General features: G+C 39.4%; 1 protein-coding gene across 1 annotated transcript in view; it reads right to left on the bottom strand.

Moving 5' to 3' along the window:
- kcnk3a (potassium channel, subfamily K, member 3a) overlaps positions 1-18,529 on the bottom strand; it is a 46,659-nt gene extending 28,130 nt beyond the window's left edge. Inside the window, exon 1 of the mRNA XM_063496253.1 lies at positions 18,141-18,529. Coding sequence (XP_063352323.1) covers positions 18,141-18,423 — 283 coding nt within the window. The 5' untranslated portion in view covers positions 18,424-18,529. The remainder of the gene's footprint in view (positions 1-18,140) is intronic.
- Positions 18,530-20,646: the final 2,117 nt, after the last annotated feature.

The following is a 20,646-nucleotide window of genomic DNA, read 5'->3' as shown; positions in this document are numbered from 1 at the left end:
TCCCTTAGAGATAAGGTGAGAAGTTCAGCCATTCGGGAGGGGCTCAGAGTAGGGCCGCTGCTCCTCCACATCGAAAGGAGCCAGTTGAGGTGGTTAGGGCATCTGACAAGGATGCCTCCTGGGCGTCTCCTGGGTGAGGTGTTCTGGGCATGTCCCACCGGGAGGAGGCCCCGGGGCAGACCCAGGAAACGCTGGAGAGATTATATCTCTCGGCTGGCCTGGGAACACCTTGGTGTTCCCCCGGATAAGCTAGAGGAGGTGGCTGGGGAGAGGGAGGTCTGGGTTTCTCTGCTTAGGCTGCTGCCCCGCGACCCGGCCCCAGATAAAGTGGAAGAAGATGGATGGATGGATGGATGGATGGATGGATGGATGGACGTTACTCAAGTACACCCAAATACTTTTGGCAATATAGTGTATTTAAACTCATCTATTTTCACTACCTCTACTCCTTGCGACTGTTATACTCGTATCCCTCTCATTCACATACATGCATTTATTTCTACTTACTTACTTACTATTTCTACTGACTTTCAATCTTCTCTCCAGATCATACCTCCACCTCTCCAGGTTCTCTTCTACCAGCTCCCTGCTTATCATTACTTTCACATGCAAGGTTAAAATTTAATTCTTGAGCTAACCATCATCATGTATATTTATGGCTGTTTTGCTGCGCTCCTCTGCTCTTTGTTTAACTGTGCATGGTTCGCAGGCCTCTAGATTAACCTAAGTTTTGTGGCTAGATAAGGGGAGTGGATGGTTTAGAGCAGGGCTGGGGAACTCCAGGTGTTGAGGGCCAGTGTCCTGCAGGTTTTAGATCTCACCCTGGGTCAGCACACCTGAATCAAATGATTAGTTCATTACCAGGCCTCTGAAGAACTTCAAGACATGTTGAGGAGGTCATTTAGCCATTTAAATCAGCTGTGGTGGATCAAGGACACATCTAAAACCTGCAGGACACCAGCCCTTGAGGCCTAGAGTTGCCTCACCCCTGGTTAAGAGTAAATTTTGTCACTCTGGTTTACCACCGGTACATCCTGTCCTAAGCAGTCAACTACTCTTTCTGTTCCATGTACTTTTGTTTGAACTCTATTTCTTGGTTTACTTGTACAGCATACGCAAGTCTACAAACTAACCACATCACCGATGAGCTGATTATTTATCTCATTTCTTTTGTTCTTAAATACATTTGTTTTTCTTATAAGTCTTCTACAATCTCCATATTTTGCCCTTCACTTATAGCTTTTAGTAGCTCAGCTGGAGAAACAAAAAGCAGTGGAACAGCTGCAGAGACAGAGCTACATGAATGAGGTAAATGACACGAATAAAATCCTGTTTTTATTCTTTTTTTATGTTGCAATCTAAACTCTCTTGGCTGGAGCCTTTCATCAAGCTTTCAGTTTTACGTTCACACTTTTTATAAACAGGCTTAAACTGAGAGACTTATGTGAATAAACCTGACATGATGTTGTGGATAACTATAAACACAAAGGGAGTACCAATTCATTCTCTGCTAAAGACCCCATTACTCCGCTTTATTTTTTAATACCCAATAGATCTGTGCTGCAATATTAAAATTTAAAATCTCACTTATAGAACCATTAAGAGAAGGGTAGCAGAGCAAATAAAAAATTCTGAAGTTTAAACTGCCCAAATGGCACAGATTATGCTGCCAGAACATAGCAGATTTGTCCTACAAGTAATTTTTATAAAGTCTACATAACTGCACCGATACCTAGAAATGCAGATTCTTTCAACAGTATGCAGTGTGCATCCACCTCTATGTCATGTAAGGACCGTTATCATGTTCTGGCAGAAGCGATGAGTGAGCATGGTTGCAGCTAGCTCAGACATGTCTGTAATACCACCTGGAAATATGTGACTGAACGCTTTAACGGCTTTCGGACATCAGTGATTACAAAAAAAACAAAAAAAAACAAACTTCGATGAACAGCACAGACAAAGTTGAGACAGGCTGAGATGTCCCAAAGGTAAAAATGTATAAACAGCTGATGTCTTCTTGGCTGAAATGATTGCATTCAGTTACAGAAGTTAGAGAAGCAGAGGTATCATATCACGTTGTGCTACAACCTAAAACCAAATCAATCGGTCAAATAAAACCAGCCCAGCTGGGTGGGTGGGGGGCACACTGTAATACACACATTTTGCCTCTACATTCCATACCCAGTCAGAAAAACAAAGAGGTGTAATATTCACAGCATTATTGCCAGCATTGCTCCTGGAGTCACGACCCAACTGTCTGCACAAGTTTCCAATACCTTTCCTTTTCAGGTCACGAGAAGAGAAACGCGGCGAACGCAGCCCAGTGACAGTTTTAACAAGCAGTCAGTCTGCTCTGTGCAGAGATTCACATGTCTCATCTTCCAACAGCAGCCCTGTCTTTTTTAATGAAAAAAAGACAAGTTCTTAATACTTTAAGTAACATGAAAGACCAAAAGAAAAAAAATGAATTGGTCCAGCTGACAAACACAGACTGTGTATTCAAAGCCTGATGTATCTTATTCCTAGAAGTCATTATGGTCTTCAGTGAACTTCAAAACTCCTCAGGGGCTAATTTTCCTTCATGTAATTGAATTCAAACCTTGGCGAAACCAGAGTTATTATAGTTTTATAGTTCCTAATTACTTTTTATTTTTATGTTGTTTTGACTTTCAGTTTTGTTTTTAGTTCAGTTTAGTTTCTGTGGTTTGAAATGATTTCGTTTCATTCTAGTTTTTATTGATTTCACCGTTAGCTTTACTTTCCTTAATTATTCTAATATGGAGAGTATTTGTCAGGGGTATATTTAAGACATTCAGAGGAAATATTATAACACAAATGCATCACTTTTTGAAGACAGCTGACTCGCAGGAACACAGATATATGTTTTCAATAAACAGATGCGCCATGGGCCTGACCAGAGGTTGGGATAACAAATCTGACAAAGACTAAAGTGCTGTTGTGTCCTTCAGCTTAATGAAAGCCTAGAAACCAGGTGATGTGTAGTGGACAATGAATTTGATATGAAATTTAAGAAACTGTGATACACTGAGTCTAAGACAGTGAACTGCACAGGAGGCAGCACACGTGCTAAGCACACCTGGCCATGGGAAGGTGTTTAGCTCAAACTTCCTGCGTACAGCTAGTAGTTGGGTTTGACTGAGGTCAGATGGCATTCTTACCATAAACAAACTGCTTTGGAGTTTCTCTGGAATCTCAAAATAGTCTTGGTGCAGTTGTTTTGATCCTCACCCGATTATTAAGTTCAGAAGCACATGGAGGCTCTAATAAATCACAGTTTGATTTAAACTAATTAAACACTAATTTCTGCTCATAGTTCTCATTTTAATTTGATGTGTATTTGAAGATATATGGTACATATACATGCCCACTTTTGCTCTATCCCACAATGGTAAAGAGTCTGACCCTGAATTCAGAGCAAATCTGGATCAAGACTGACTCCAGACATTTAGCCTGATTTAGACTTCTGCAGGAAATCCATATTGTAGCTTACAACATAAGTGGAAACCCTTTTTAACCCTATGCAGTTAGCTTCCATGCCATTTAGTCATTGTGGGCTGCGTCGACCCGATGTATAGTTAGATTTCTGGGAAGGTACAGATCTGACTAGATTAAAGCATAAGGTTGGAGGGTTTTCCAGTGACATCCTAAGTTATAATGTAGTTTTCCCCACAAAGGTCTGAGTTAGGCTTTTCTCATGTCCCTGACTTTAAGAGACAAAAAAACAGACAAACTGAAATAAATCACATTCCCAACAGAGTTAATTAGCAAATCTAACAACAATATTTTACATTTATAATTTATTTTAAAAACTGTCGCAGACAAAACGGTATAATCCCACAAATTCTTTCCCATGTACCCTGAAATCTTTCTTTACATTGTTACAGTGTTGAGTTGTAATACATATTTAGTGTCTGATGAAGCTAGGACACATCTCAGTTAATCTCAAATTTCCAATGGAAGGATTAGGACATTAATTGAGCAGCAGCGGCCAGCGCTCACTAAAAGCTCTGGGTTGTGAAAGAGGCTCATAATTCAATATTGCAGGATATGAGATTATAGGCATTCTTACATTTGGAGAAAAAACACAGGAAAGAGTTCATATTTCTGATCAAATAAACCATAACGCAGCCAGTTTGCCCCAATATAGAAAAGATTTTATGTTGTATCTTGTATATTTATACTCTGGAACAGAATCAGTGGGAGATCTCACTACTGTGTACTATTTTATTTGGTTAAACTCCAGCCAGCTCCTGCTGGGATATAAAGTCTAATAAATACAATGTCATGTTTTGTTTAGTGAGTCAGGCAAGTACTCAACTTTCCATAGAGGCAGCGGAGCATAAAGCAGATGCACAATAGGTAAACATTGGCTGGTCATGTGAACGAAGCAGCAGCAGCAGCAATGAGAGTGACTTCTATCAACTTTCTCAGACCTAACTCCTTCAGATCCAAACCAGCAACAACCTGCCTCAGCCAGTAACAGCTGTGCATGTTTCAGTATTTATGTACTCAGTTTGTGCCTGTGGCTGAGTGTAAAGGTTTGTATCTTCTTCACTAATGCAAAGAACATACAGCGCTGTATTTTTAATTAGGAAACATTGAAATTTAGATGCAAAATGTCTTGTAAAAGTTAATTTATGTGGCGTGCTGCCATCATAATTAAAAAGCTGGTTACTTGCTTAACCCAATTCATAACAGAGAAAGTTTGGCCAACTTTCAAACACTTTGACTAAAATTTAATTTAATTTAATTTTAATTTTAAGTTACATTAGCAATTATTTCGTGAAGGCAGAAAAGAGATCTCTGACTGACAACTGATTGTTGGTCTACCTTTAATAGTAAAGAAGTCAGCTAACAGTCAAACAGACCTACAGTCATATGAAAAAGAAGAGAGTATATAGAGTCGAGTGAAAACTTACTGTGACCACGGGAATTAAGCGGGCAAGTAGCAGACAGGTGCTGCGTATCAGATGCAGTTAATAACCTTTATAAAAGCAGAAGTTTTGGGGACTTTGCTGGTATCAGTTAACATAACACTACAGTCTTCCCAGGAGTGGACTGCTGTAAATTCACCCCAAGGTCTGACTCTACAAAGCTCAGAGAAGCTTCATCAACTCCACAAGCTACATCTCAGACTCCAAGGGCAGTTAGCATTTTAAATGTTTAAGTTCATAACAGCACAATTAGAAAAAGACTGAACAAGTATGGCTTGTTTGGAAGGATTGCCTCTCTGAAAAGAACATGGCAACACATCTTAAGTTTCCAAAGTATCATCTAAACAAACCACAGTACTTCTGGAAAAAGGTCATTTGGACAGACCAAACCAAAGTGGAGATAGTTGGCCATAATGCACAGCATCACATGTTGGGAAAACCAAATATAGCATAGCAGCCGCAGGACCAGGGCACCCTGCGGTCATTGAAGGAACCACAAACTCCTCTGTATACCAAAGTATTCAAGAGTCAAAAAGGCCATCTGTCACACAGCTAAAGCTTAGCCAATAATGAGTCATGGAAAATCAGAGTGATCCCAAACACAACAGCAAATGTACAAGAGAATGGCTAAAAACTCGAACTCGACCTGACTGAAATTCTGTTGTTTATGCAAAGTGACCTTAAGAGCACTTTGCATAAAAAACTGGCCACAAACCTCAATGAACTTAAGCAGTGTTGTGAAGAAGAGTGGGTCAAAACGCATATGTGCAAGTAACCCCTGTGAGCCAAAGGGCTCAGGCTTCAGGTTCCTCTAAAACGTATATATTATATATTATATTATTTCTAAATATATATATTTTCATGGTCCTGGGTCGTGTGACCCAGTGTTTGAGTTTTTATGTATCTTTTGTATTCATTTATGCTCTAGTTTAGTTCGTCTAGTTAAATTCTAGGTTGCTGTTTAGTCCTTTGTTTCTTAGTTCTTTCTGTCATCTCCCCCTGTACTCAGTCTCCCTGGTTCGTGCGTCTACCTGTCATGCTTCATGTCTGTGTGGTTATGTTACGTTCATGTCGTGTCTAATCTCCATGTTTCCTGTTTTACTTTGAAAGAGTCCGGTGTTCCTTGTTCATCGTATGTAGTTTCACTTTCCCTGTCCTGTCATTAGGTTCATGTGTATCAGCTGTTCCCCCTCATGTGTTTCCACTTCCCCTAAGCATCCTTGTGGGTATTTAGTCTCTGTGTTTCATGCAGTCTGTGTCGTATCGTCTATGTTCCCACCCTCCATGTTTTCACGGTCAGTCTTTGTATTCCTAGTCATGGTTTTCTGTGTCTTCATAGTTTATCATAGTATCAGTTTCCCAGTTTAGTTATAGTTTAGTTTCGTCACTGTGCTTCTGCCTGGTTTGAACTCCATGTCATCAGCCATAATAAAGGCTCGCTTTTTGTTCGAACTCAGTTTCATGTCCTCGCCTGTGTCTGCACCTGAGTCCTCCACACACTCTCCACACGGTCTGCAGTGGCAGACCGTGACATATATATTTATTCCTAATATGGATTTCAGGCACATGGCTGAGGAACGCAGTCCTTTCTGTAAGCACAGAAGCCCCACCCACATCCTGCTCAAATGTTTTGTTTGATAGGGTGACAAATCAGAAGAAAGTTGGCTTAAAAGGAGAACAGGTTAAACAGTTTGTTACAAACAGATGCTGAACAGCGCTTGACTGTACTCCAGTAGAGTCCACAAATAAAAACATGGAACTGAAAATGAGTAGAAAGTGTACACTTTAATCTGCAGAATGTTAGGACAGATTTGCTTTAAACATGGATGCAAAATACACTATCATAAATTACAGGGCAAATTTTGGGGAAAAGTCACATGGTGACGCAAAGAACAACATGAAATCATTGAAACAGGGAATTATAAATACCAGCCCACCACTCTGGCTTCTAAAAGCTTTCCATCCAAACAATGGGTGGCATCAGATGTAAACCAAAAGAACACCAACTCTGTGGGAGTTCAGCCAATTCATCACTTCCACCAGCACATGACAAAAGGGAAAACATTACATTCATCTCTATTTAGAAAACCTGTTTGGGAAGCTAACCCTTTAACTTATACCGTGTAATTGCAGATAATTAGCAGTGGCCACAAAGTGAAGTCAAGCTTTATGTTATTATAGCTCACAATTGTTTGCGGCTTCCTGAGGAAAAACATCGATCATTACCATAAGTTCATTATAGATCAATACAACAATATTTAGCATCACCACAAGGAAACGAGGGGATTCAAAAGGAGCTATCTCTCTTTGTTGGGATGTTTATGTGCATTGCAGTATGTCACATGAGCCCAGCATTAGTGAGCCACATCCGCTCAATGAGATACTACAGTTTCTAATCACATGTTCATACTAAGATGCAACAAGGACTACTGGAAGTATGAGTCTGGCAGTATATTACATAACTCTGCTTGACTGGAAATGAGAGTAAAATGTATTTCTCAGTTAAACTCACTGTTCACAGTGATTGGGACTTTACGGAGGCATCAGAACATGGTCAATTAAGATGATGAGATTATTTAACTGATTTTGCTTGAAACAAACTGGAAAACAAAGACGCATCAGGTGGGAGGACTCGAAAGTTGACATTATATCAATTTGAAAACCTACACAGAGGCTTCTGTGTAATATTTCTCCTTTTTTGATGATGTCTCCCTCAGTGACCCCATCATCTGCATTAACCAGTGTGCCTTATTCAGCTGCACACTTATGACTGTCTTCCTTTCCAGATTTGTGATCTGCTTGTAACCTCAGCGACACAGAGCTGGACGAATAAAACAAAGAAAGCTTAGTCATCCATTCAACTCTTGAGGCTTTTAAAGACGACCCTGTGAACACACTGACTGACAGACTCTCAGTCTAATCATTTGTTTTATTACTAACATGCATATGCACACTTTTTGCTGTGATCTTTGGGGCTTGAAACTTGTATATGCTATGAAAATACACTGGTATTATGTCACTCCTGTAAAAATGAGAAGTGGAAAGGATTTTTTTTTTTTCAAGCTCTATGTCACATTACATCCAAGTGTGTCTGCATGATGGGTTTGGAGGGCAGAGCCCAACATTCAGAGTGCAACACTGGGTTATGTAAGGTAATTTGTTCTGTTTGGGGGACCTTCTGTAGAAGCACAGAAGAGTTACAGTTACCTTATCCCCGAAATCTCCGAAAAGATAGCAGCTGTTCCCCAGCAGCATCGGGATCAGTTCACGACTAATTCAATTAAACTGTAAACTAAAACCACTCTGGTTGATTATAACTATTCTTTATTTATTTACTGTAAATGAGTTTTATAATATTTGACTATTTTTCATTTGAAAACTGTGTTTCGGGATTTCTAATTATAAGAGCAATGCTGATATTTTGAAAAAAAAAGGATTAATTAAAAAGCATTTATGTATCAGCAGCATTAAAAATAATTCAAGTGTTAATATGGAATACATCTGTCATCTTACGTGTCTTCTTCCCCTTAATTTAGAGAAAACACGTGATCTTGATTAGTTATTAATAAAGTGCAAAGCAACCTGAAGGATGAAAAAGGCTGCAAACTAAAATAAAGCTTGTTCCCTTTTTAATGTGATTTAAAAAAAGGATTTCTTGAATCTGATTAGACACATGACTTGTCACAGAAGACTGTGTGCTCTACATGTTCATTGTGTTTCCGTCAAACATTCAGTTTATGCATAAAAATCCAAATGAAAATGAATTTTGCATAAATTTTGACACTTAAAATAAATTCTTTATTTTGTCATTAAGTTATTACTCATCATTCATCCTATTTTTAATAAACGATTGAACAAACCATTTTCTATGGTTACCATCTTCAGCTGCTGCTCGGCCCATGCCATGAAGCTCCTGATGCACAGTTTTTGTGCTGATGTTAATGCCAAAGGAGGTCGGAAACTCATGTCTGGTATGGAAGAAATTTCACAAACTGACTTGTTGCACCGGTGGCATCCTATTACAGTACTACACTCGAAGTTAGTTGTTGTTTAGAATGAGCGTTTCTTTCACAAATGTTCGTAAAGACAGCCTGCATGGTGTTGGATTTTATACATCTGCTGCAGCAGGACTGAAAAGCCTGAATTTTGTCTATGTCTAAATCTGCAGGTATATGCAGATGCAGGCCAGGAATTACTATGACTCGGTTTAGTTGACAGGGGTAAAAATTGTGGCCAATGAAAACACCAGAAGGGTGTAATGTGGCAACTACCCTATAGCCTCCCTCACACTCATACAGTATGCATCTTTACTCTTTTTTTTCTCCCCCCATAAACGTTGTTTCTTTCATGATATCATCAGTTCAGGCTTTCTAACTTCATTAAGGACGTGAGGTAGATGAAGTCATTAATGACTATAGAATAAAGTATGAATGAAATGTATGACTAAATGGATTTTTTCTGGGCGATCGTGGCTCAAAAGTTGGCAGTTTGTCTTGCAATCGGAAGGTTGCCGGTTCGAGCCCTGGCTCGGACAGTCTCGATCGTTGTGTCCTTGGGCAAGACACTTCACCTACCGCCTACTGGTGATGGCCAGAGGGGCTGATGGCGCGATGTGGCAGCCTCGCTTCTGTCAGTCTGCCCCAGGGCAGCTGTGGCTACAACAGTAGCTTGCCTCCACCAGTGTGTGAATGTTAGAGTGAATGAATAGTGGAATTGTAAAGCGCTTTGAGGGTCTCGAAAAGCGCTATATAAATGCAATCCATTATTATTATTTATTATAAATGTGGCCTGTATTCTAAAGCACTTTTAGTGGGCAGTAAGACTACAAAAGCACTCTATAAATGCTAGTACGTCATAACGTAAAGCCAGCGGAGGAAGCAGAAACCCACACTCAGGGCCACTGAGGGAAAACACTAATGCATATGTGCAGTTTGCTGCACAAGCAAACCTCAAAGCTGGAAACTTTTTGGACTCCAGGCGAACAATTTTCATTCAAGCAAGCAGACACCATTTTTAGTATCCAGTTCTCCTTAATTCATCCATGAGTTGCACCCACAGAGAGTTTGGACCTTAAGGAGCTTGCATAACACTAGTGGACGGAGATATGCATCCAGTTTTCTTTTCTTATATTGATGTTTTAGAAATTCAGTCAAAACTTTCACTACAAAATGAGTGGAAACTGCACATGTCAAACACTAAGATGGGATCACATCGGCCATAACACCAATGACTTTTTGAGTCATTAGCCTTGCAGATGGTAAAATCATTATTTTAAAAGTTGTAGGTATTTGTGCGCCTCGTGTAGGCAGGCTCCAGCCACTGTCACTGAATAAGAAAACCGGAAGAAAACAAATGGATAATGATTTCCTGGTAACACCTCTGGACTGAAGCATGTGGAGTAAAATTCAAAATTAACAAAAAATTATTTTTTAAAAGTTCACTATTTGTCAGACAAAAATAAATAAATAAATACATAAATAATTGTTTTTATCTTTGCTGATGTCTTTTCACTTGTCTCTTCACCTTCTTTTCTCTTCCCAGAGCCGACACTTTCTCCGCTTTCCTCTGAGAAGAGCTGAAGTATTCGTCTCGGTGCGCCCACGAGGAACATCCACTGAGAGTTACGTTCTTTGTGCACTCAACCACTTACTGCACTAACCTCTTAAGCTGACTGAATAATAATGGTGATTCTAATGTAAGTAATTAATTGCATTAATAATTCAACACGTGCCCTTGTGCGTAATTATGCTACAGCTAAAAGACGGGTTCATGCCTGCTGCCAAATCAAACTGCTGCCAGCAATGGAGATAGAGAAATGATCAGATATTTTATTCAGTGCCAGCCCGCATATAGAAACATTAGAGTCATTGACCCAGAGAGGATTTGCTGAGCACGCCTGCTCATTTTAAGCAGCAGCATACGTCACATGCATACACTAATGTGCTTACGCACTTGGTAACTGCCCAGCACATCAAGAACTGATGTACTGCTGGTGACAGAGTAACTAAACCAGCGCTGGAAGGGCTTCAGCACTGTGATCCAAGCCACTTTTAATGTGATGGCGGAGTATGTCCTGCAAACAAACTAGGGGATTCTCCTTAACACTCCAAGGCTTTATCTTGCGATTATAATAACTAGTAGAGACAGCATGTCCCGCACACATTTGGATTCAGTTTCTTTCTCCTCAGAAGATTAAAGATTTAAAGAATACAGATGATGATGTGTCTCTATTGAGACAATGAGCTCACGTCTACTGAATCAACAATAGGCAAACAGCCAAATGATCTTTGTACAAGAACTATTTAACAAGAGGTGATTCACTGTCATAAAAATCCAAGCAAAACATGCTCTTTTTTTGAAGTAATGGTTTTCTAACTATAACCATGTGGGTTTAGATCCTATTCAAAAGAAAAATGTTTTTATGAGCCCAAAGCGAAGGTTAATGACATCAGGGATTAGATATTAGATGATCCTAAGGAAAAGAAATGCTTATTTTTTTATTTGTTTTTTTCCTCTTTTAAAATATTGATTTTTCTGCTGAAAATGCAAAATAAAAACTAACTTTTTGCATCATTCACCTAAATAATACAGTTGCAGAAAATAGTTTGCAGACTTGAACTTTGTGATATCCTACTGTACCTGGACACAGCTCAATGAAAGACATGAAAAGAAAATACAGATGTTGATTTTGGGGGGTCTTTTTAGCCTTTTTTGGGATAGGACAGTGGAGATTCAAACCTAGCCTTACGGTGTATGGGTCGCCTGCTTGACCAAGTGAGCTATAGCAGTACCCCCAAGGTGTTGATTTTTTTCATTTTTTTTTTGAGGTACATGATATGATATTACACATGTGGAAGGAAAAAAACTTCAATCAACAAGAATTTGAAGTTGAAATTTTTTTATTTATTCATTTTGAATTAGCTCGTTCATGCATTTTTTTCTGTCCTGCATATTTTTTTCTTCTCTTTCCAGTTATGTTTTCCTCATTCTAGTGAATGATTTACTGAAGAGTGTGCTTTTAATGAGAGTATTCCATCTGTAAGAACCAGCTCCATAACTCACAGTGAGGTCTGCGGTTTATTCAGAGTTACTGGGATATGTTCCTGTCGAATTTTCTGTCTTTTATGAGACTTTTTACATGATTAAATCACCTCAGAAAATTGTAGTTATTTATATGATGGTGTTGGAGAGAGGAAGCAGCAACTGCAAAGAAAGATTTCTTCCACTGATTGCTGATTAAATTCAGGCTTATGAGAAGGCTTGAGCTTGTCCAAGCTGTCATTGGGTCAGAGAAGGCACACCATTATAGGACATTTTTTTAAAAAAGGCTTGTTTCTTTTTCTTTTAGGTGGTCCAAGTGTTTAAGAAGGCTAATCTAAATATATTGTAACAATTATTTTATGAACATATGTTGCAGACAACATTTTTCTTTTCAGTATCTGTTCATGTAGTTAAAGTGTGGTTAGAGAAAAGTTATTGTTAATGGTGAATTAACAATACCGTTAATCTCTATAAAGTCATGCACGTGAATATGTAGGTAGGAGACAAGATTTTAAAGGACAGGAAGTAGAGGTAAAAGAAGCCTTGCAGTCCGCCTGTAGCTCCACTTCCACTGACCAGTCACTTTTATGCAGGCTTTAGTTGGATGTAACTGAACAAGAAGGTGAAAAAATGCAGTTTTGTAATCCCTTGGATGTAATCTAATTACAATTTAGCCTTGTATTATCCATTCATTCTCTTCCACTTATCCTTATCAGGGTCTATCCCAGCTGTCATGGGGCAAACTCCACACAGAAAGGCCCCAGTCGAACCCAGTCCACGCCACTATGCTACCCAGCTTTGCGTTAGCTTTTGTGAAGGTGTCTGGATTTATAAACATTGACTGGTGCACAGAGCAGCATGACTACTTCCTGCAATGAAAGCCCTTAAAGCTGGGCCTGATGGGTTTCCAGGCTGTGATGTCACCAAGGTGTTGCTAGGGTTAGAGTTGTTAAAACAAAGAAAAAAAACTCTCATTTCAATTGTAGGTTTGTCTTGACACTCAAAACGGCATTAAATTAAAATGCACCAGCTTGTTTTATAGTGTTAAAAAGGAATTGTGGTAAATAATGTTGATCAGTTGGTTAATATTTAGTTTGCATGAAAATATTAGATCTTTGTAAAGCTACAAATTTACAAAAACAAAATCTTCTAAAACTTAAAAAAAAAATTGCAGCTTAATGGTATTTTGTGCATCTATAAACATTATTTGGGAAGTTATTATAAAGTTTATTACAGTGTTTCAAAGACCATATAAGTAGGGAGGTGAGGTGCCAGTGATGTCACAAAATCTGAACCTAGTGATGGGTCAGATGCGTCCTGTTTTACTCACAGCTCTGTCTGTTCAGCTGCGTGGTTTGTTTACTTTTGCTGTCTTTTTACCACAACCAGTCACAGCAAAGCCCCTACCTGGACCTGGTTCTGCTGGAGATTTCTTTCTGTTAAAAGGTATTTTTTCATTCCCACTGTTGCCTGGTGTTTGCTCAAAGTGGGTTGTCTGATTGTTGGGTTTTCTCTCTATTATTGTAGGATCACTATCTTACAGAATGAAGTGCCTTGATGCGACTACTGTTGTGGTTTGGTGCCAGATAATTTCATTTCTGTTCCATTTAGACACTACAACGTCCTGATTAGGCTGATTAAAAGATTGTAGTTTGCAGAAATTGGTCTCTGTCTGTTGCTGTGCATCACAGGACCAGTGTTAAAGAACATCTTGTGCATCTGCGATGTGAGCAGCTTTCACTGTATATGTGACACCAAATGTGATTTCTATCAAACATCCAAAAACATCGATGTTGAGAAAAGTAACTTGAAATTTTGAGTCAGCGCTGCCAATCAGTAATCTACGTGAATGATGTCATTTCCTTGTTACCTGGAAGCTGAAGCCCTCAGCTACAAATGCTACAGCTAAGCTACCAGTATTAAAGCCAGTCATGAATGCACAAATTGCTGAGTATTTTCAGCGGGGCTTCACAAATAATGAAATCTTTGTGTTATTAGCTGAATCACATGGTGTTACTATCAGCAAACGTACTCTTGAAAGGGCCAATTTGTTGCGATCTGGTTTTGAGTGTGCATTCCTCTGCACCATATCCTGCCGGGTAACAAGAAAATGATGTCATTCACGTAGATTACTGATTGGCAGAGCTAACTTGAAATTACTTGAAATAACTTACTTTTCTCAAAATTTTAAATTAGTAACTCGAAATTTCGAGTTATGGATACTTTTTTTTTTTAATGGGCTTCAATACAATGCTAATAGAAAAATTCTTAGTTTTTTATTTTTGCTTTTTAAATGTGTTTTTTAAACTTGTGAGAACAATAAATATAATTTGTTTTCTTTCTGCGGAATTCTGTCTGAATTCAGTGAAAGTCAATTCAGTGAATGTGTGAGCGTAATTCCGGCAAACCAGCCATTTAATTTGGCTTGTGTAATCATACAGTGATATCATATTGCTTGTTACACAAAGACTTCTATAGTGTAAGTCAACATATTATATGATGGCCATCTGCCCACGACTGCTTCTCATGACCTCCAATTGTATGCCCCTGTCCTTCTTTCTTTCGGATTGTGTTATGTAATAGTCCTCTGCCTGGTAGAGTTCAAGGTTTGCCCTGTGGTGTGGCAGTGATAAGATGTTCACCCCTATGGTGGGTGAGGATACAGGGAAGATGACTCTTAACCCCCACATTTTATAATACTCAGTTCGAAATCGTGCAGAGGCGCTCCCCAGCTGGCATTTAGAGAGCATTTTCTTCCCCAAAGCTCTTTTATTTTTTTCCTTGAGGTGTATCCCAAATTGATTCCATATTACTCCCACAGTTGGGTTAGTAAGTATACACCCCAACCTCTTCCTTCCCTTTTCTCTTTTAGAAAACGATATGTGCTTACTGGCTGTAGCTTGTCCTGCCTTTGTCAGTTACATGGATCGGCCAAAACATTAAAACCACCTGTCTAATACTGTGCAACTCCCACTTGTAATGCTAAAATCCATCGTGGCTTGGATGTAGGACCTCGAAGAGTGTTCTGCCTGTAGGGCCTTTTGTTCCTGAAGGTCAGGGTGGGAACTTAATGTACTGGGCTTTTAAAGGTGTATCACACAGACGAGTCAATTACTCAAAGTCTTTGAAATGTTTTTAAGTCATTTGGGGTATTTAGCACAACATTACATTGTATCAAGATGATCCCTGTTATTACCTTCTCCTTTCAGTGATTTTAATATTGTGGCTCATTGATTTATCTTAAATTATCATTACGGCTTGCAGGGACTGATTCTGTCATGTGCTAGCTGGCAGTTGACATGGAAAATTCCCCATTTTATTCTTGATACTGAGCTGTTTGCACATCATACTGAGCTCTCTGGTCCTTGGGGGTGTCCTGTGTTGGAGCGGAAAGTCCTGAGGCCTCATTCTGAAAATGACTTTAATTATAGATTCAAAGAATAAGCGAGGAATTAAGAGGTTCTTGTCTATTTTTACGCTTCAGCTTAACAAATTAGGCTTTCCACTCTCATATCCTGGAGCAATATTTGGACTTTGCTATAAGCCACGGCTGTGTGATATTATGTGTACAGTACAGTGTCAGTGTACTGTTGATTTCATGTGCCAGGAGTCCAGTGGAACAGCGAGGCTCTGGTGTTGTCATTAATACTTAATGGCAGACTGAAACGCCAATCACTGTATTTGTAGCAGCCTCGAGGCTCGCAATTACAGAATGCAGTTACAGCCACCCGGGGGCTGGGGTAGTGTGCAATTAGTTGCCTGCATCTGATAGGGTTACAAGTCACAGGTCAATAGTCATTGCTGCCCCGGTCACTAAATACAGGAGGAAAACTCGGATAGGAGACGAAGATAAGAACAGCTTCTGACAGATAAGGACAATGTGATGTAGGGAAACAGTGAAGCCTTTTTAAAAATGTATAGAAATAAATGAGGTGGTGTAATCTATGAAAATATGACTTTATGAGCAAACACAACAATCTCAATTTGCCACTTTGGCTGTCTAGTAATAGAGGTAGCTTATCTTTTTAAGAACTATGGTTTATGACTTACACTGAATACGGTTTTTGGATTATTAGTATCTAATGAAACATTTTATTGGTATATATTCATATGCAAACCATTTTCTTACTATGGTAGTACAATTATTTTTCTTAATTGCAAAATGTGCAGTTTTAAAACAGCCTTTAAGTGCGCGCATGGTTCTCCATTACTTCTGCTATATTGTATTTCAGTATGTCAGGGAAAAGCATTAAGTCTGTGAACAGTGGACTGTTTAACCTCTTAAGCCCCAACGCCCCCTGATACGGGGGCAAAAGGCAGGAGATCAGGTAGGCTTGGGGCTTAAGAGGTTAAAGACTCTTTGAAAATTCAGGCAATATCAAAAAAGATCAACAGTTTGTTGCACAGCGCTTTAACTTTTATAAATATTTAACTTATTTAACATTCGCTGCTTTTTATCGCTGTTTTATGTCTCTACCAAATCACTGGGGAAGTATGTGGTTCATTTTCAGCATTTTCTCACTTTCCCCCTTGTACAGAGGATATTTTGTCTAAACTGACAACCTGAAAATCCAGACTTTGTAGAGTGATTGTGATTGTATGCAACTTCCACCTTGACTTTTCTCTCCTGTAAAAGATGTCATTGTGATCTCAATGGGAATTCAATCATTCTCAATGGGTATAATTGCATTTTAAAGAACCTACACTGAGTAGAGCTACCTGTTGCAGCCATAATCTACTGTATAGACAGATTTACAGTGAAGGATGTGCTAAAGCTGCAGGGAGCTGCAAATTTGGTGATAATTCTCTGTATTTGCATCAGTACCACCTCTCCTTTCACTCTGATGCACTTTCTCATGGCTATTTTGAGCATAATGATAAAACAACTGGTTATAACTCTTTTAAAAGCAAAAGGAGCTGATGTAAACCTTGCCTCAGATCACAAGACAATTTGATTCATTACAGTAATTAAAGTTTTTGTTTTTTTTTAGTTCCATTTTTCTGATATGATGTCAGACTGAGTAAAGCACGGAGAGTGCTATGGAAGAAAATGAGTAAAGCTGACCTCCAGTGAAACCACTAAAGCAAACAGGCTAATTTTCGAGACTGATAAAAATTGAGTAAAGAGCTGCCAGGCTTGTGGTGTTGTCCTTGGACCCTTTGGAACAGGAGAAATGCATTTGAGCACAAATGAAGAGGCAAATGAAGGTCCCAATAAGTTTCTATGAAGCTCATGTCTAATGACAAAGTCGTGAGCAAAAGAAGTCTTTGGAGAGAAGTTTGCACTTAACAGTAACTCACTCATCGGCTTCAAATTTGACTTTTAAATGATCCTCTATAATGCTGGAACTCAAAATAAATGTGGCCACTTTCAGCTGATGTAACATTCAAAGCTTGCTTTCCCAGTGAGCTCTTCTTTTTTGTTTTTGTTTTTTTGGTTCAGGTACAGCACTCCTACGTTACCTTTGGTATTTCCTGACAGCAGAAGTTTTCCAAATTTTCTCCCACTTTCCTCACACACGTATTCATAAGGACTTGTGATATCGAGGCAGAACTCATGTGGATGAGGCTGCCCCTCAGTAGTCTTCCAGAAATGTAGCAATCACAGTAAGTATATGTCCCTAACTATGAAGAAAACAAATATAAATTATTGAAACCCTTATGGTTAAAGACCCCCCCCCCCCCCCCCCCCCCACACACACACACACACACACACACACACACACACACACACGCTACCTTCATATACTCTTAAAATACTCGGTTTTCATGTCTCCTGGCAGATTTGGCTGTATCTATTTTATAATAAACCTGTTGCATTGATATGTTTTTAAATAACATGATATTTTATGCTCTGTTTCTTTCATCTGTACTATCACTGATTGGACCAGAACATTGTGCCGTGATCATATTTTAATGCGATCAGCAGTGTTGGACAAAAATTACTTAAATCGGGGTACCTCCTCCCTCATATTCAATCGCGTTTTGTCTTTATACTCCCAATAATCTAAAACTGTGCTCCACTTTTAGGTCTACTACAGGTTTATTTGATAGTCGAGACGAATTTTCTTCGGTTTGTGCAATAACCGAGAGTCAAACAAAAGTCCGAGTTTCCGCAGAGGATCTAACAAGTTGCTCTCTTACCTATTGTCGTGATCACAGTGATGGCGAAGTAAAAGGAGCCGGCGAATTTCCACTGCACGCCGGCTTTGTGCGGCTTCAGCTGCAGCACCACTTTTTCCAGCTCGTCAAAGTCCTCCGAGGACAAGTTGAATGTCTGGAGCAGCTCCCCTTTCTTCAGGTGCAGCTCCATCCTCTGGGTCGTCTCCTTCTGAGATTCCAGCGCGTCGAAGATCGCGGCTCCCACGAGCAGGTAGGTGAAGGTGCAGATGATGAGAGCGAGGGTCCTCACGTTTTGCCTCTTCATGGTGGTGTGGTGTGTGTTAGGGGGACAGGCGGAGTGTCAGAGCGGGTCTTGAGGACGGGGAACTCGGCTGGCTCATGGCTGTGCTGCTCTGACGGAGCAGAGGAGCTCTCTGATTACTTTATGAGCGGAGGAGCTGTTCATTCAGCACCACGCCTCCCTCACCCACCTCCCCACCCCCCTCCACGCATCCATCCCACCTCTCTCTCACACACTCTCTCTCTCCGACTGCATGTATCCCATTTTAATTCTCCTTATGAAATACTGTGGAATCACTGAGAAACTGAGGACACTGTGCTCCAATGCTACAAAAAATCGTCAGCCTTTACTGAAGCACAGCGAAAAAATTTATGCCCACATTAGGGAAAAAGAAATGGAGGATAAATAATCTCACTTTAAAAAAAAAAAAATCTTTCAGGTATTTAAGTTACAAGAAAAAAAACGTTACAGGTGAACCAAGAAAAAAGGAAAAACGCAAAAAAAAAAACCCTTGATTTTTGACTATTTAATTTTTCCTTTTGCTTTATTTATCATAAAAAATTATGAATAACCCAAAACATCCACATGCAAAATGTTTTTACAGAATTTACAGGCACTAGTAGATAGGTGAAGAGTAACTCTTTTAATAACCCTGGTGTCAGTTCTTTACTTTTACTTGTCAGTAAGGAAAAACCTCTTATAGAAAATCCTATTTAATGAGATACAAATGAAATGTAAAAAAATGCTACTTAACAATCAATAACAGTTTGGAAATATTGTACAGGATGATCTGTTTGCCTTGCGGAGCCAGAGGAGACGAGTGTTAGGGGGGGATCTGTGACAGAAGGACAGCAGCGAGAGTGAAAGGAAAGGTTTACAAGATGGACGTGAGACCAGCTATGATGTATAGTTTGGAAGTAGTGGCACCGACACAAAGACAGGAGGCAGCGCTGAAGATACTAAGATTTTCAGTGGGAGTGACTAGGAATGACAAGATTAGAAATGAACATACCAGGGGGACAGCTCAGGTCGAACAGATTAGAGACGAAGTTAGAGAGGCAAGCCTAAGGTGGTTTGGTCATGCACAGTTGAGGGATGATGGAAATATTGGACAAAGGGTGTTTAAGATGGAGCTGCCAAACAGGAGGAAAGGAGGAAAACCACAGAGAAGGTTCATGGATGTAGTAAAGGAGAACATGCAGAGCATTGGCTGGACAGAGGATGTTTGGGATAGGGTGAAATGGAAGCAAATGAGTTACTCAGGCAACTTCTAAAGAGAGCAGCTAAAAGAAGAAATGTATAGTATGATCTATTACCTGATTTACTATAAATCTGAAAATCTCTCTGTACATGCTGAACTCTAACCACAAAAGCAAATATGAAGGATTTAAAACTTCAGCCAGTGAATTTGTGATGAATACTGAAAAGCTCTGCATTGGCTTGAGATGAGATTTGTTTATTTGCACTTTCACCTTAAATGTGACTGAGAGGACTACGCAAACACAGCCTCAGGGGCCACAAGCTAGTGTACTCCTTGTGCCAGTTCCAAGTCCTGCTAAATAGCAGGGCTATGTCATCTGGTGAAAAATCAACATGCTGATCCATCCGCTGGCGCAACCATTTGGGAAATACCAGAGAAGCTGAAAGTACCATATAATGATCTTTAAACAATGTGGGTTTTGTTACCTAAAGCAACCCCTTACCCCTGAAAAAATCCTACAAGTCATAATATCCTCTGAACATGAACAAAAAGATTTTAATGTTTTTATTTTTAAAACCTCTGCTTGGCTGGTTTAGGCCAAAAGTAAAAGTGAAGTTATCTTTATTGCATAAAACAATAAAGAACTAATCTCGTGCACTTGTAACAGCATGCTGTGCACTCGTTGCAACGTATAGCCTCTCTCTCTGTTTTTTAATCTTGCAAGTACTCTGCTTCCAGGTTTCATAGCTGCACTAACTATTCATGGAAAAAATACAGATTATAAAAGCAGTACTTCAGTGCCAACATCTTTTTGCCTGTCTCCTTGCTAATTATGTCACTCTAAAAAGTAACCAAGAACTGGTATTGCTCTCTGGACCCATATACCTGAAGGCTGCTGCAGAGGCCTGGCTTAAAAAATTGTATGTAAAACTACCCTACTACATTTTTAAAGGGGAGAAATACTAAAGTTGTGTAGAAACTTACATTTTAAGCAGGCAACAATTAAAAAGGGGGAACCATGGAGCACATTAAAAAAAATATCCAAG

The sequence above is a fragment of the Pelmatolapia mariae genome, linkage group LG15 (genome assembly GCF_036321145.2).
Source record: "Pelmatolapia mariae isolate MD_Pm_ZW linkage group LG15, Pm_UMD_F_2, whole genome shotgun sequence".
In the NCBI taxonomy this organism is placed as follows: Eukaryota; Metazoa; Chordata; class Actinopteri; order Cichliformes; family Cichlidae; genus Pelmatolapia; species Pelmatolapia mariae.
Note: the sequence above shows the minus strand (reverse complement) of the source record. Positions and strands in the feature narration are given on the sequence as shown.